This window comes from Engystomops pustulosus, chromosome 2 (assembly GCF_040894005.1).
Source record: "Engystomops pustulosus chromosome 2, aEngPut4.maternal, whole genome shotgun sequence".
In the NCBI taxonomy this organism is placed as follows: Eukaryota; Metazoa; Chordata; class Amphibia; order Anura; family Leptodactylidae; genus Engystomops; species Engystomops pustulosus.
Genome location: NC_092412.1, coordinates 52,682,888 through 52,698,573, shown reverse-complemented (window position 1 = coordinate 52,698,573; position 15,686 = coordinate 52,682,888). Strand labels below are relative to the sequence as shown.

At 46.2% G+C, this 15,686-nt stretch overlaps 1 protein-coding gene across 2 annotated transcripts in view; it reads left to right on the top strand.

Moving 5' to 3' along the window:
* The window catches only part of RARG (retinoic acid receptor gamma), a 122,801-nt gene extending 121,384 nt beyond the window's left edge, over window positions 1-1,417 (top strand). For both annotated transcript variants that reach the window (XM_072134612.1, XM_072134613.1), the window contains one exon: window positions 587-1,417. In XM_072134612.1, the coding sequence (XP_071990713.1) occupies window positions 587-777 (191 nt within the window). In that variant the 3' untranslated portion in view covers window positions 778-1,417. The remainder of the gene's footprint in view (window positions 1-586) is intronic.
* The last annotated feature ends 14,269 nt before the right edge of the window (window positions 1,418-15,686 follow it).

The window sequence follows — 15,686 nt, the reverse complement described above, 5'->3', positions numbered from 1 at the left end:
TCTCTTTAGACATTACAGCATAAGGAAGGCGTTGTGCAGCAGTTTGAGTGCAGAGATCAAATAGCAAAGCAGGGGGAGGACTTAAGTGCTAAAACTCCAGCTACATTGCTGGAATATAAAAGCATTTTTTCTCAGTCCTGCACACATAGGTATAGATACACAGAATTTTAGGGACAATACCTTAAACTGCTGGTAGATTTTAAGTTTCAAAGCATTTACAATGCACCATTTATGCAATGTACTTGATTTTCTTTTGGTTCACAGGAAAGTGATCCATTTGGTTGGATGATATTAACCATTTTGGTCAAATCTCTGTCCTTTTGTATTTAAAAACCAACAAGGGCTTGTCTGGGTGTAGTAAAACCTGACTGCTTCCTAAACAGTGCCACGCCTTACCACAGGTTGTGTGTGGTATTGCTGCTTTGCCAAATTCACAATAAAACTGAGCTGCAGTACCAGACAGGACCTGAATTGGCAGGTGAGGCACTGTACTTGGAAACCTATAGGTGAACATATAACATATATTACTGGAGTTATATATTATAGTTATGTGTAATCTATATATGCATCATTATCTTTGCCACAGGTGCTGAGCGAGCGATTACATTGAAAATGGAGATCCCAGGACCTATGCCTCCCCTGATCCGTGAGATGCTGGAGAACCCCGAGGCCTTTGAGGATGGTGCAGACACCCCTAAACCCAGTGAACCCCCCTCCAGTGAAAGCAGCGAGGGTAGCCCTACAGAGGAAGATAGCAGCGAGTCCAAGACTCCTTAGCCATCCAGAACATTATGGGAAGAATTGTCTTCCTCTTGAACTTCTCCAATGAGCCGTATGGCTTCACCCCCTGATATATGAGGCATTCTGGGGTCAGCCATAAGCAGGGTTATATGCCTTGTGTAGCGCTCAATTCTGCTCTTATTTACTGATGCAAAAAAAAGCCTTACTCACTGAGAGGATTGGAACGGGACTTCCAAAAACAGCAATACAATAACCAGGGAATCTCTGGGGGCAACTCCATAGAAATGACTTCAAACGTGAGCACAGCGGCGAGACCCCCGAATAAGCAATATGTACAGGAGCTGTTGATGCTTCATCATGAACTGGATTATTTTTTAGGAGCCCTCTCCACTCAGTATTTTGCCAAAGATTTTGATGACCAATAATCCTCTGCTAAAGAGACAATGATACGGGACGATCAGCTGAAGAGTTCAGCGGTGTCAGCACAATACCTGAAGCACATTGGTCTGCGTGTGTACATATGCATATACATATATATACCAGCACACATATTTACATATATGTATGTGCGGCATTAAATATATTTGCTATTGCAATGTTTTTATGCTTTTATTTTTTTTCATTGGCTGAACGAGGTCATATGACTACAAATAAAGCCTGTTATACTTTACAATGACATTGCTTGTGTGGAGTGTAGTTTAACATTCAATGTACGCGCATCATACAGGAAGAAATATATATGTAAATCTGTCAAGTCAAGATTATTACCTTTCGCAGTTGTTTTATACCACTTTAACTTCCAGGGCATTGGACATGAGAAATAATGAAGGCTTCTAGGCGGGCACCCAAACCAACCACCAAGATAATAAAGTGAGGGACTTTCAGTCCTGCAACCCTCATACATGTGTGTCTGCTTTTGACACAGGTCCTTCAAGGACCTTTAAAGGAGCTCCAAAGGTCGTTAATGGAAACATTTCAGGGCTAGTTGGGGCACTAAATTACCCACACGTCCCTTTGGAGCAATGGTGTAATGTTACAAATCGCCTTGTATGATTTTCCTCCGTGGGCGCATAAAAAAACAATCATTTCTACTTACCTCATACCTTGTGGCATGTGAAGCCAGCATAGTACAACCCCAGCACCACTGCGCAAGCGCTGTAGGTACAGCACATGTGCCATGGGGCCAGGGTATTATCCAAACTGGCATTGGCAATGGTCTGATGTGCCTCATCTGACTCAAAAATAGGTGAGTATAATTGTTTGTTTTTGTTAAATTGAGGCCACGGACAGTTCTCATACAACTTGTTTTGGGACCCTAAACCACAGGTCCATATGGACCAATAGTTGGTATAGGGTCCTAAATGGACGTAGCAGGTTGTCTTTAAATGGCAAAACTAAAATCTGCAAAATCCCCCTTTTCCTTTTCATAACTAGTTTGTTCGCCTGTACTTGTAATGTAATGTTAAACAATTTTCATACAGCTCTGAGCCCGTGTCCTTGGCATGGTGTAATGTGTTCTCTCTTGCCCAGTGTTACTTTCCTCGGCCTTCACTGACAATGGGGCACATTTACTTACCCGGTCCAGTCACGATCCAGCGGCGCATTCTCTGACGCAGATTCGGGTCTGCCGGGATTTACTAAGGTCATGCGCCCGATATCCAGCAGGTGTCGCTGCTGCGCTGAGGTCCGCCGGAGTTCACCTTCTTTGTCCCGGTGCATGTAAGTGCTGATCTTGTGACACAAATTCTTTTTTAAATTCTGTGGTTTTTCTGAATCCCAGGGTAATTCGCCGCAAACTGGAAATTGTCGGGAAACCTGCCAAAAGTGCGCGATGGAGCCCCCATATCTTTGTTCTCTCCTGAAACTGAGCACTTTTTCTGCATAAAGTCCACAGATTTATGCTTATGAAGTAGGAGAATTTACCTATGCCTATTGTTTACTTTATATGCGACCCTCTTAAACCCTTTGTCATCAGCATGTGAGGTCGGCTCATGTGCTATTAACCATAGAAAAAGACTTCCTGAACCACAACCACGAGCAGGAACAGGACCTGCTCTAAAATTCACAGCACATGTAGTGGAAACCACGGCCTTGTGTATGAGCCCATTGAAATGCATGGGCAAACACAGCATTGTATAACTTTTAATTATACAAACAATATCAATAGTTTGCTATTGAGTTTTTGTATAAAAGATAGGTTTTACATAAAAAAAGATATGTTATTAAATGTGCTCTGTGACTAGGCACTTGTCCCCTGGGAGTGGCTACAGAGGAGCAGTTCCCCCCACCCTTGGGAAACGGCTCCTCCATGTGTCCTTTTCATATATATATGAATAACTCCCATCAATCGGGATTGGCTATAGAGTAGCAGTGGGCGTCGCTAAGCCAAGTGATGGGCGTTTTCATATATTTGAAAAGGACACATGGAGGAGCAGTTTCCTAAGGGTGGGGGGCGACTGCTCCTCTATAGCCACTCCCAGGGGACAAGTGCCTAGTCACACAGCACATGGAAAGGTTCTATATAACATATATTTTTTTCTGTAAAACATTTTTTTATACAAAAACTCTTTGGCAGTGTTTGTACTATGCTCTGTGGGGACTAGGGGAGTGCTAAAATTGGTCTCCTGGTGACAGGTTCCCTTTAAGTTGTATTTTTGAATCTTGTAAACTTGTAAAAGTCAATAGCAGAATAACTGTTTGGGTTAACACTTAGTTTTATTGAACTCCTTGACTATAGTAATTTGTGCATTTTCATAATCTTTGGTTGGATAACAAATGAATGATATTTTCTTATACCATCTACACATCTCCATACATTGTATTAGCAATTGTGAATTATTTGTGTAAAATCTTTTGTTAAGGTTTCTTATCTCCAGCTCGTGAGGACCTGTGCTGTACTGTATTACTTTTACTATTACTGGGTTCATATTACACTTTATGTATACACTCAGCATATATATGTCAGGAAAGCTCCCTACCTATAAGCTGAGCATACCCATTGACATATACTGGCAGAAGGGGGCATAGTTGTTGCCTCCGTCTGACCAGTATATGTTGCATACGGCAAGCTACGGGGAAACACCCAGTGCATTGGTGGCAGCCAATCACTGACTGCTGCCGTTCTACACTCCTTCCCCTTTATTCAGGGGGAAGGAGAGGTCCCGTGGGCGACGTATCGCACTGTATAAGCATACAGTGGCATACAGTGGGATACGTCTGTGCCATACGTTGTATGGATACAATGAAAACCCCCTGACGTGTGATTACAATGTATGGAGCAAAACATGATGTGAACACAGCCATTGGAAAACCATTGTGTTGAATGGACACTGTGTAATACTTCCTTTCACCTGTGGTGGTGCTGTTTGAAACTTTTACTGCTCTTCTTCTCCCTAGATTGCAGTGGAATACTGGTTGTCCTGCCATGTAAACACATTGGGGCACATTTACTTACCCGTCCGCTCGAGTCCACTCTGGTGCACCTGATATCCTGCATGTGTCGCTTCCCCGCTCAGGTCCGCCAGAGTTCACCTTCTTCTTCCTGGTGTATGTAAGTGCATTGGATGCGATGGGTCATTTACTAAGGGCCCGAATCATGTTTTTCCGGCGATTTACCCGGATTTTTCCGTTTTGCGACAATTTTCCCTTTATTGCCCTGGGATTTTGGAGCACGCGGTCGGATTGTGGCGCATCGGCCCCGGCATGCACGTGACGGAAATCGGGGGTCTTGGCCGTACAAAAACCAGACGGATTCGGAAAAACCGCCGCATTTAAAAAAAAAGTGTCGCTGGACACGCGCTTACCTGTACTCGGCCCAGCTTGGTGAAGTTCAGTGCATTCCGAGGAACTTCAGCGCAGCAGCGACACCTGGTGGACGTCTGAGGAACTGCCTTAGTGAATCTCTGGAAGACCCGAATCCTCCGCAGAGAACGCGCCACTGGATCGCGAATTGACCGGGGAAAAATCTGCCCCAATGAATCTTGAATCCCGCGCTCAGCCCGAATAAGTTAGATCGTTCGACGGCACGCCCCCGATTTCTGTCGCATGAAAGCCGGTGCAGATGCGCCACAATCTAATCGCGTGCAACACAATCCCAGCGCAAACCTCTGTTAAATACCTGTCAAAGCTGCGCAAATCCCGAAACCGTCGAATAGTTCAACGAAAGTGCAGTACGCGACCCTTAGTAAATAAGCCCCATTATATACCACACATGACAAGACCCAGTACATCATACAAGTCACAGACTTATACTCTGGCTTATACTCGCTGATGGTAAATGACAGTAGGATGGCAGATGTGATGGGTTTCAGTCGCGGTACTGCAGGTGTACATTTTAGGAAGTGAGAGTCACTTTGCCCAATCAATTTGAATACTTTGCCAATATGTAGATAAAAGTGTACCTCCAGTTTCACATTGATTTAAAGCAAATTGTTATATGTGATTCTTCCTATAAAAACAACTAGACCAAAATGGCACAAGTGGAAGGAGGACCCTACCTGTGACATCTCACAATCCAGGCCAGGATTAGGTACATCTTATTTATGTGTTTACTCTAGATCTGTGTATACTGCACACTGCCTTAACTTACTCATTTATTAAGGGCACCAGTTTTCTGAAGGAATTTGCACTTTCGTTTAGGTGCAAAGTACTTGCACAGGTATTTAAGAAGTGCCACATTTGTGATGCATGCAACCATTTTGTGATTTGGCTGCAAGACTATTCTTTCTGCACCGAAATGGGTGTTCCAGTGCTCAGTTGGGACGTGAGCCACAATTATCATGCAAAGTCCGACAGAAATGTGTTGCATGCCCTATGTTAAAGGAGCACCAAAAAATGTGGTGCACTCTGTCGGGAGGGACATTCATGAAGAACGTGCGCCAGAAATCCGGAATCTGGCGCCCTCTGCACACTACACATGCAAACTGCACTATGAGCTTCTACACCAGATTTGTGACGTACAAACACTGAATTAACCACAAATTCTTACACAATGCAAGAAATTGTAATTATTATTGTGACTGCGCCACCTCCACGCCATGTGGTCATGGTGGGGTGTGAAGGGTAGAGCTGCTGGCTGAGTGGGATAGCACAAGCGGTCCTGCCCCATGCCTGACTACTTTCTGAAAACCTGCGAACATTTTTACTAAAAGCTACACCAGGTTGGACCTTGCACAGTCTTGATCGCCGACTAAGCTGTCACTGGTGACCCCGCGATCCATGTCGCGGAACGCGGGTGCATGCGTGCACTGATCGGCCCCGATCCGGATCTATGGCACAGGTGCCCCCCGATCCATGTTGCGTGTGCCTGCCACTGCCCCACTCTGGGTCAGTACTTACCCTTCCCGGCTCCTGATGGCTCCATTGCAGTCCCATCCAAGCCACAGGTCTGCTTCCTTCACTGCTAGGGTGCGCGCGCTGATTCTCCAAGAATTTAAGGGCCAACGTCTTCCTTATTGGCGCTGGCATTCCCGACTCCCGATTCCCGAATTTAGCCTGGCGACTCCCAGCATCCCCTGCCGGATCTTCAAGTCATTCTAACTAAAGTGAAAGCCTCCTCAGCGTTTCCACACGCCTCTGTGATTCCTGAGCGTTTCCATGTTCCTGTAGTGTTCCCGTGTTCCTGTGGTGTTCCCGTGTGGCGGTCCTGTGATCCTGTGGCGGTCCTGTGATCCTGTGGCGGTCCTGTGATCCTGTGGTGGTCCTGTGATCCTGTGCGGTCCTGTGATCCTATGGCGGTCCTGTGATCCTGTGGCGGTCCTGTAATCCTGTGGCGGTCCTGTATCCCAGTGGTCTTTATGAGGTCCTGCCAGCCGCCCTTCCGAGATCCTGCAAGCCGTCCTTCCGAGGTCCTGCCAGCCATCCTTCCGAGGTCCTGCCAGCCGTCCTTTCAAGGTCCTGCCATCCCGAGATCCTGCCTTCCCGTGGTCAGGCCTTCCTGTGGTCTTGCCTTCCCGTGGTCAGGCCTTCCCGTGGTGCATACCTTGGCTGCCACCACGGGCCTAGTCGCACCCGTGGAGCGACCTTGTGGCTCCCCGCTGCAGCAAGACCATCCCACCTTGCGGCGGGCTCTGGCGACCAGGAGTTCACTTAGACTCCACTCCTGGGTTGCGGCTAGTATCGTTATCCCCCGCGGTGGTCCAGGGAGTCCACGGACTTTTGCCTGGGACTTTAGTCCCAGTGCGTGACAGTAAGATCCGGCCATGGACTCCGTCAAGGTCTTCTATCCTGCTAAAGCCCTGGACTGTGCCAAGGACCCACGCCAGCTACTGGGTGACCTTCCCAGCCATATTGCCCGGCAGTCTCAAGAGATTGCTACCCAAAAAGAACTCCTGGACAAACTCGCAGCCACCCTTCGCTGGATGATTGCCTCCCAGCAGCAGGCTCCTGCGACTCTACCTCCTGTTGCTCCAGTCACCCTGCTATGTTTTCCGGCAGTAGAGTCTGGACCCGAATTTTTTTTTGCCTGACAAATTTTATGGCAACCCCAAATTGTGCAGGAGATTCGTTTCCCAGTGTTTGCAGCACATTGAACTGATATCCTCCCAGTTCCCCACCGAACACGCTAAGGTGGCGTTTGTCTACTGTTTGCTCTCTGGAGAGGCCCTGGCCTGGGCTACTCCTCTATGGGATAGTGGTGACCCGGACATGGTAACCCATACCACATTCCTGGCAAAAATCCGGTCCAGGTTTGAACCATCTCAAGTCCGGTATCACGCCTGTCCTGCTTGGCCCCAGTGTCCCCAGTGTCTCCGCAGCCTCCCAGAGCTGCTCCGGCTTTCCCAAAAGCCGCTCCTGTGTCTCTGCAGCTTCTCACGGCTGCTTCGGCTTTCCCAGAAGCCTCTCCAGAGTTTTCTCCACAGCTTTCCAGAGCTACTCCGGCTTTTCGACATGCCGCTCCAGAGTCTCTACCGGCCTTCCCACAGGCCGCTCCAGAGTCTCCACTGGCATCCCCACAGGCCACTCCAGAGGCTCCACCGGCCCTCCCAGAGGCCGCTCCCGTGTGCCAAAAGCCGCTCCAGTTTCCGGTGTGCCAAGAGCTGTCTAAGCCTCCGCAGCCACACAGTGCGGCTCCAGCGGCACCCCAACTTCCGCAGCCTCCCAGTGCCCAGCCTCTGCAGCTTCCCAGTGCTGCTCCAGCGGCACCCCAGCCTCCGCAGCCTCCCAGTGCTGCTCCAGTGGTGCCCCAGCCTCCGCAGCCTCCCAGTGCTGCTCCAGTGGCGCCCCAGCCTCCGCGGCTTCCCAGTGCTGCTCCAGCAGCGCCTCAGCCTCCGCAGCTTCCCAGAGCTGCTCCGGCTTTCCCACAAGCCGCTCCAGTGCCTCCGCAGCTTCGCTGTGCTGCTCCAACGGCTACCCAAGAGTCGCTCCAGCCTGTGGCTTCCCAAGAGGTACACCAGCCTGCGGCTACCCAAGAGTCGCTCCAGCCTGTGGCTACCCAAGAGTCGCTCCAGCCTGCGGCTACCCAAGAGTCGCTCCAGCCTGTGGCTACCCAAGAGTCGCTCCAGCCTGCGGCTACCCAAGAGTCGCTCCAGCCTGCGGCCACCCAAGAGTTGCTCCAGCCTCTGGCCAAAAGACGTTCAAGACGTACTCAAGTTGCCCTTGGCTTGGTCTATGCCAGGTTCAAGCGCCACACGGTTGGTTCTGTCTTCACTGTTCCTGCTCTCCTCCTTAGGTGTTCCGTCTTCGAGAAGAATTGGAGGAAGCGAAGGAAGAAGAGGCTGAAGAAGAAGAGAAGAGGTGCCCTACGTGGGGGTGTACTGTCACAAGTGACCGCATTCGTGCTCCGCCATGTGTGTCTGCCGCTGCCCCACTCTGGATTGGTACTTACCCTTCCCAGCTCCTGATGGCTCTGTCGCGGTCCCGTCCAGGCCGCAGGTCTGCTTCCTGAATAGGCCCTGCGCTCCCGCTGCTAGGACGCGCGCGCCGACTCTCCAAGAATTTTATGGCCAGCATCTTCCTTATTGGCGCTGGCATTCCCGGCTCTGCTATATAGCCTGGTGACTCCCAGCATCTCCTGCCGGATCTTCAAGTCATTCTAATTGAAGTGAAAGCCTCCTGAGAGTTTCCAGACGCCTCCGTGATTCCTGAGCGTTTCCAGGTGCCTCCGTGATTCCTGTGGTGTTCCTGTGGCGGTCCTGTGATCATGTGGCAGTCCTGTGATCCTGTGGTGGTCCTGTGATCCAGTGGTGCTCATGTGATCCTGTGGCGGTCCTGTGATCCTGTGCGGTCCTATGATCCTGTGGCGGTCCTGTAATCCTGTGGCGGTCCTGTATCCCAGTGTCCTTCCTGAGGTCCTGCCAGCCGTCCATCCGAGGTCTTGCCAGCCGTCCTTCCGAGGTCCTGCCAGCCGTCTTTCCGAGGTCTTGCCAGCCATCCTTCAAAGGTCCTGCCATCCCGAGATCCTGCCTTCCTGTGGTCCTGCCTTCCCGGACTTAGAAAGTTGTTCAGCATCACATATTCGGATGGTAGCGCTTATGGGAAGGCAGGGGAACTTTTTGACACCCTTAATTTTAAGACTTGAGAATTGAGCACACACATATAGAGCTGCACTGAAGCCAGGTGGGAATGAGCAGAAGCTTGAGCCCCTCTCTTCTTTCAGCAGCTCAGTAACCGTTACCTTCTTCCATCACTAGATACGGATTCCCCTCTATAACAGCAGAGTGTGAAGAGATGAGAGAGAGATTGCTGCTTTGGTTACAAGGAGGTTCAAAGCAAAAGAACAGCTACTTATTGTTAATGAAATGGATCTGAGTGTATTTGTTGTGTGGGATAATATCACAAGTTGTAGCTATTAGGTTTCTAGAGATTTAAGAATTTATTTTGATGACCAGATTTAGAGTAAGGAGCTTCTACCTCATGGGATAAATCCAATGTGGAGAGAATTATCAAGACAACTGTTATTTTATATGAAGGTTATAACTGTTTCTATAAATTACATGTCAATAGCAAGAAAGTATGGTTACTCCCAGGTCATTGAATCCATGTACGACAAATACTTCCTACTGACCTCATAGTCATAGCTAATAATACAGATAAGATCAACAGTCATAAAAATGCAGAATGAAGCAAACACTGAAACCAAAAATACGACAGGGCTAAGGTGTGTCCTAGATTGACCTAAACCATAACTCATCTGTTACAAACTAAATGCTTAAATACCAGTGGTAAGACTGGATCTACATTCTGGGGAAGCTGCCAGTGGTTCCGATTTACCCGCAAGATCATGTGGTATCCATGTGTGGGCAGGACCTCATTCACATGCAGTTTCGAAACACTGTCTAATTGTCTATAAGAAAATTACCATTAATTCCTCTTGGACGAATGTGCCAACAATGTTACTACTGCCTGGTGTTAGACCAAAAAGAAGGTGTGTGAACAGGTTTCGCAAGCATTGCCTCATGAAAAAATGCACAAACACCCAATGAAAACATGTGTAGGAAATATAGTCTTACCTAATTGTAGCATTGGTATGTGTTTGCATCAATTACAGGTTTGCCAATACAAATATATTACTTTGATACCACTTGGGCATATTCAGTTTCTGGCCAACCCCTTTATCGTTTTTGTCTATGGCACTGAGGATCCCTCAAAATCATCTATAGTGAAGATAATTAAAGGGAACCTGTCAGGGCGATTTGTGATAAAAAACTAACGACAGGTGCTTATGGGCCGGTGGTTTAGGAAATCAAATTGCATTGTTACATCTTTGTCCCTGGCTGCTATTAAAAAAAAATGTATACCTACCTGGGGATTTGGTGCATCAGACTTCGATGCATCTCTTGTGCTCCCACCTGCTTGTTGTGTAGTACACCCTGGCGTCATTGTGCATGGGCTAAGCCTTTGTGCGGTGAAGCCAAGTTGTACCACGCCAATTTCATTGAAGCATTGAGCAGGTGCCGAGAGCAATGGACTGAAGTATCTATAAACCTTTGTTTTAAGAGAAATAATGTAAGGTGATTTGTGTCACTAAATCATTGTTCCTTCAGGAACTGGAGGTTGTTTAGTGTCCTAAACTGTCCTAAGCGACTGACGTCAAAGTGTGTGCGCAGCGAGCATGCAAGGATGGCTGGGGACAGGTGGCTGACTATAAACTGGGGGCATGGACTGGACGGCTATATATTGGGGGCATAAGCTGACTGGCTTTATACTGGGGGGCAGGGGGATGGCTAGATATACAATGGAGTGCAGGGGCTGGCTGGCTACATACTGGGGACAGGGGGATGGCCAGCTATATACTGGAGGCAGGGGGCTGGCTATCTACTGGAGGGTAGGGGTCTGGATAGCTATAAACTGGAGGCTGGGGGCTGGCTAGCTATATACTGGGGGAAGAGGGCTGGCTATATACTGGAGGCAGAGGGCTGGCTAGCTATATACTGGGGGGCAGGGGGCTAGCTGGCTATATACCGGAGGCAGGGTGCTGGCTAGCTATATACTGAAGGCAGGGGGCTGGTTAGCTATATACTGGAGGGAGGGGACTGGCAGGGTATATACTGGGGGAAAGGAGCTGGCTGACTATATACTGTGACAGGGGGCTGGCTATTTACTGGGGGTAGGAGGCTGGCAGGCTACATACTGGGAGGCAGGGACTAACTAGCTTTATACTGGGGTGAAGGGGACTGGCTAGATATATAGTGGGTGGAGGCTGTTACCAATGCATTTACCACCCTAGGCTTATACTCGAGTCAACAGGTTTCCACAGTTTTTTGTGTTAAAATTAGGTACCTCGGCTTATACTTGGGTCAGCTTATACTTGGGTATTTTCACTTTCTGATTATATTTATTTAAACAAATATAGGCATTCTATTGTTTTTAAGAACAGAGGGACATTTTCACACATTTTTTTCTTTTGCTGGGGCACAGTGTTTGGAGACCCTATTTTCTCCATTATATTGACCACTTCTATCCATGACAATTCTGGACTTTTATTCAAAATGTGAAAGTATGATAAAGTATGAAAGAGCTTGAAACAAGATTATTTTGTGTAAATACAGGCAAAATCTCATAAGAATGATGTGTTCTTCTTTAGAACTGATGTGATTTAATCTACAGCATATGCAATGATTTCTATCATTGTTATAGTACAAAAATGGTATCTGAAAACCAAATAATGTGTTAAAATCACGTCTGAGCCCAAGGCTATGCAAGCTGTAGAGTAATATGGTCAAGGGACACATTTCTTAGATACTACACAATATATGAAAAACTACCACTTGAAGGATCGTTTGCTATCAAAAATCAGATGAGCCTTTGAATCCAGACCCCCCTCCCCTTGATTCATTGGTTGGTGCGACTGTTACCTCCTATATTTCTTTGTAGATGATTTCACAACCTGAGTCTATGTGGGTCTATGTGGGTCTATGTGGGGCATCAGAAGGACCACTCCCTCGTCGGCACTCAAGCATAGAGGTGGCGTTAAAAGTGAAATAATCGCATTTCATGGAGGTATGCAAGAAAAATGGTGTAAAATACCATCATAAATCTCCCCGTATATGTCCAACTGTCCAGCATGGCACAAACCAATCACATTGAAAGGCTTGTCTGCCATCCATTATTGACAAGTTTGGTATCGATTATGTGTGGTCTCGGTTGAGTCTTTGTATAGAAACAGAAGGCACCACACTGAACTGGAGGCAAACCAGGGGCCAATAGGAAAAAAATCCTGAACAACTCGGAAATTAGAAACTTAAAAAGAAAACCACAAATGATTCAAAATTCAGATTTGGCCTTTTCAGAGAACTTAAAGTTTTAATAAGATTCATAAATCATATAACAGAGAACTAGTTCCTCAAGGTTTCTTTGTTTCCTGAAATTTGTGGTTGAAAAGTCATTCTTTGAATAAAAGACAAAAATATATTAAAGACAGCTTACGCTAAAAGTCTGAGCAGCTGACTTTAGGCCATGGGCACTTTATCTTAGTCAGGTCCTGTTCATGTTTGTGCCTATGACAGTCCGGGAAGTTGGGAGACTGGACTCTACGCCATACACATCAGCGGCTGGCAAGGTTTCCCTCAGCCGAGTGTGCATGTGTTTTGTATAAAGATGAGCTGTTGCCTGACACCTCTTGAAAACACAGAATCTGGAATGCCGTAATGTAACATCTAAGTAGGAGGCCTCCATAAATGTTAGATGGTTGTCCCATGCCAGTGACATTCATCTACTGTGTCCTATGACCAGAACAACTTTGGTTGACAGAGAAATTGATTATTTTAGCAACAGCGTATAGTGTCATATTCTGTAAGATACATTCAATCTGTCCAGAGCCCCAATCTTTTCAACGAACACAGGATTAGAGGATTCCTTCATAGAGAATGAAAGGTGCAAGATCTCCTGGAAGGAAACCTCTTATCTTGTGTAAGCTAAGAAGAATGGCACTCCAAATCTGGCTATCGACAGCAACTCTTTCAAGAGTCTATTAACTCTTGCTATATCTGCTTTATGCTTAGTCACTTAAATAAAATCTACCATCAAAATGTTTAAGTATTTGAAAGAAAAGAAAAATGTATACTCACCTCGTCTCCTCATTCCCCACACATTCCAGCAGGTGAAGCCGGCGTATTACACCCTGACTAAACTATGCAAGGTCCGTAGCTTCAGCAAATGTGTCTCATCGGACTCTTATAGATTTTTTTGAACTTGAAGACATCAAAAAAGTTAGATTTGGGACCGTAAACCACTGGTCCATAAAGACCTGTAGTTGGTCTAGGGTCTCAAATCAACCTGACAGGTCTTCTTTAAACTTTGCAGGAGCATTTCCCCCTCCCAGCAGTGAGGCTATATCAGGCAGTGGGAGGGGGAAAGTGCTTAGGGATTAAAGGGGTCGGGGGAAACATGAATAAGTTCTAATAACAACCCTAGGAGCACTTCAGGCTCATTAACATAATTTTAAAAGTTGATTTTAAAAAGAAAGAGACCATGGATATATATAATATAATATGGATATATAATATAAGATTACCACAATCACTATGCCTGGATCCATGTGTACGTGTTCCTGGTTGATTATTATTGATTTGGATGGGTGATTGAATGTACTATTAAAGAACGTTGGTCAGAGCAGACCATAATGCAATTGTAAATAGGGGTCTTTTGGCTCTTTCCAACAGCAGATATAAGGGCAAACATAACACAGCAGAGGTCTTGCAGTGGCATATTCACCTATATCCATTGAAATCACATGCATGCATAGCTAAGATGGCACAGTTCTAGTGGTGATATCAAGAAACAAGTCAAGAAATGATAACTTATGTGTGTTCCACTGCTCATGCTGCAGTATGTTGTAGGACAAGGGTGCCTAAGGTGGGGGCTATATGAACTAAGTAGAAAACAAATGTGTTATGTGTTCAGTAGAAAACAAATGTGAGTTGAGGCCATGCAGTAAATGACTTAAGGCCATACATCAGGATGACTTTTGTTGAGGACAACAATCATACAATCCAAATAAATGTGTCATCTGTCAAGGAGCAAACAATAATACACTTACTTAGAACAATACTAGAGCTAGAGAGTTGTGAGTACCATGGTATGAGTGTAATAGTGTAAATGTGGAGTGGCAGGAACATCTCAGAGAATGTGAGTAGAATCTTCTTAGATAACCAGGGTCTGCGCCAGCACCAAGAGTAACCGGGGCAGGTGCCGGGGTCCAGAGCTGCTACCAAATCTCAGTTACCAAATCTCAGTCCACAGCACCTGGCAGTGCCTGGGCGCTGCTATCACACCGACCTACATCTCTGCACTGTGTGTATAAAATAATGTCATGGGGGTGAAGAGTGCTTATATAATATAATCCATGAGGGGGCTGTATATAAAATAACCATGAGGGGCTGTATATAACATAACAATTAGGGGCTTTATATAATATAACAATAAGGGTCTGTATATAAAATCACCATGAGAGGCTGTATATAATATAACAATGAGGGGCACTATATAGTATAACCATGAGGGGCTTGTATATAATATAACAATGAGGGGCGACAGTATATAATATAACCATGAGTGGAGACATGTTATAATATAACCATGAGGGGGCTGTATAACCATGAGGGGGGACAGTATATAATATAACCATACGTAGGACAGTATATAATATAACCATGAGAGGGCTGTAGATAATATAACCATGAGGGGGGACAGTATATAATATAACCATACGGAGGGCAGTATATAATATAACCATGAGTGGAGACAGGTTATAACCATGAGGGGGTTGTAAATAAAATAACCATTAGGGGGCTGTTTGAGATGCTAAACTAGGAAATATTTTAGGGAACAGAGGACCGTCTAAGTTTCTGAATTTTTAATGCCACCACGTGAGATCACTGCAAAGGGGCCCACTGAGGTTCTGTCGCCCAGGGGCCTTCTGAAACCTGGAGCCAGCCCTGTAGATAACAGTAATCCCACTATCGAGTGATCCTAGCTCCACATTATAGTCAAATCATTGAGTGACATCTGCAAGAACCTAAACCCAACAAGTGTAACAGAAACCCGACGCAGTTGTGAATTGAGCCTTCATCTCGTGAAGAGCCCCCAGAAGAATGACAACAAAGGAAGGCAATGCCATCAGATGTAAAAAAAAAAAAAAGTCAGGTGGGGCATTTAAGCATATTTGTACTCCCTGTGGATTTGCCATAAGATTAGAAATACCCTTCTACGTGGATTACTGATTGTAACTTATTAGTCTTGTTGTCCTTTACATCAGCACTGACTATCTTTATCCAAGGGGGAGGTACAGCACATATCAATGTATGGGCACACTGAGAGATTGATGTCTTGTATATTTGTTGGGGAGGTGTCTCATAAGAGTCAACTGGGATTTTTCCGGTTTGTTTTTGTGAAGATGAGTTATTTTCTTTCATAAAGGTGAGCAGGATATCCAGGACTGCGGTGTATCCCATGATGCAGACAGCTCCCAACACAATTAGACTTCATGGAGCGTATTTAGCCTTAGA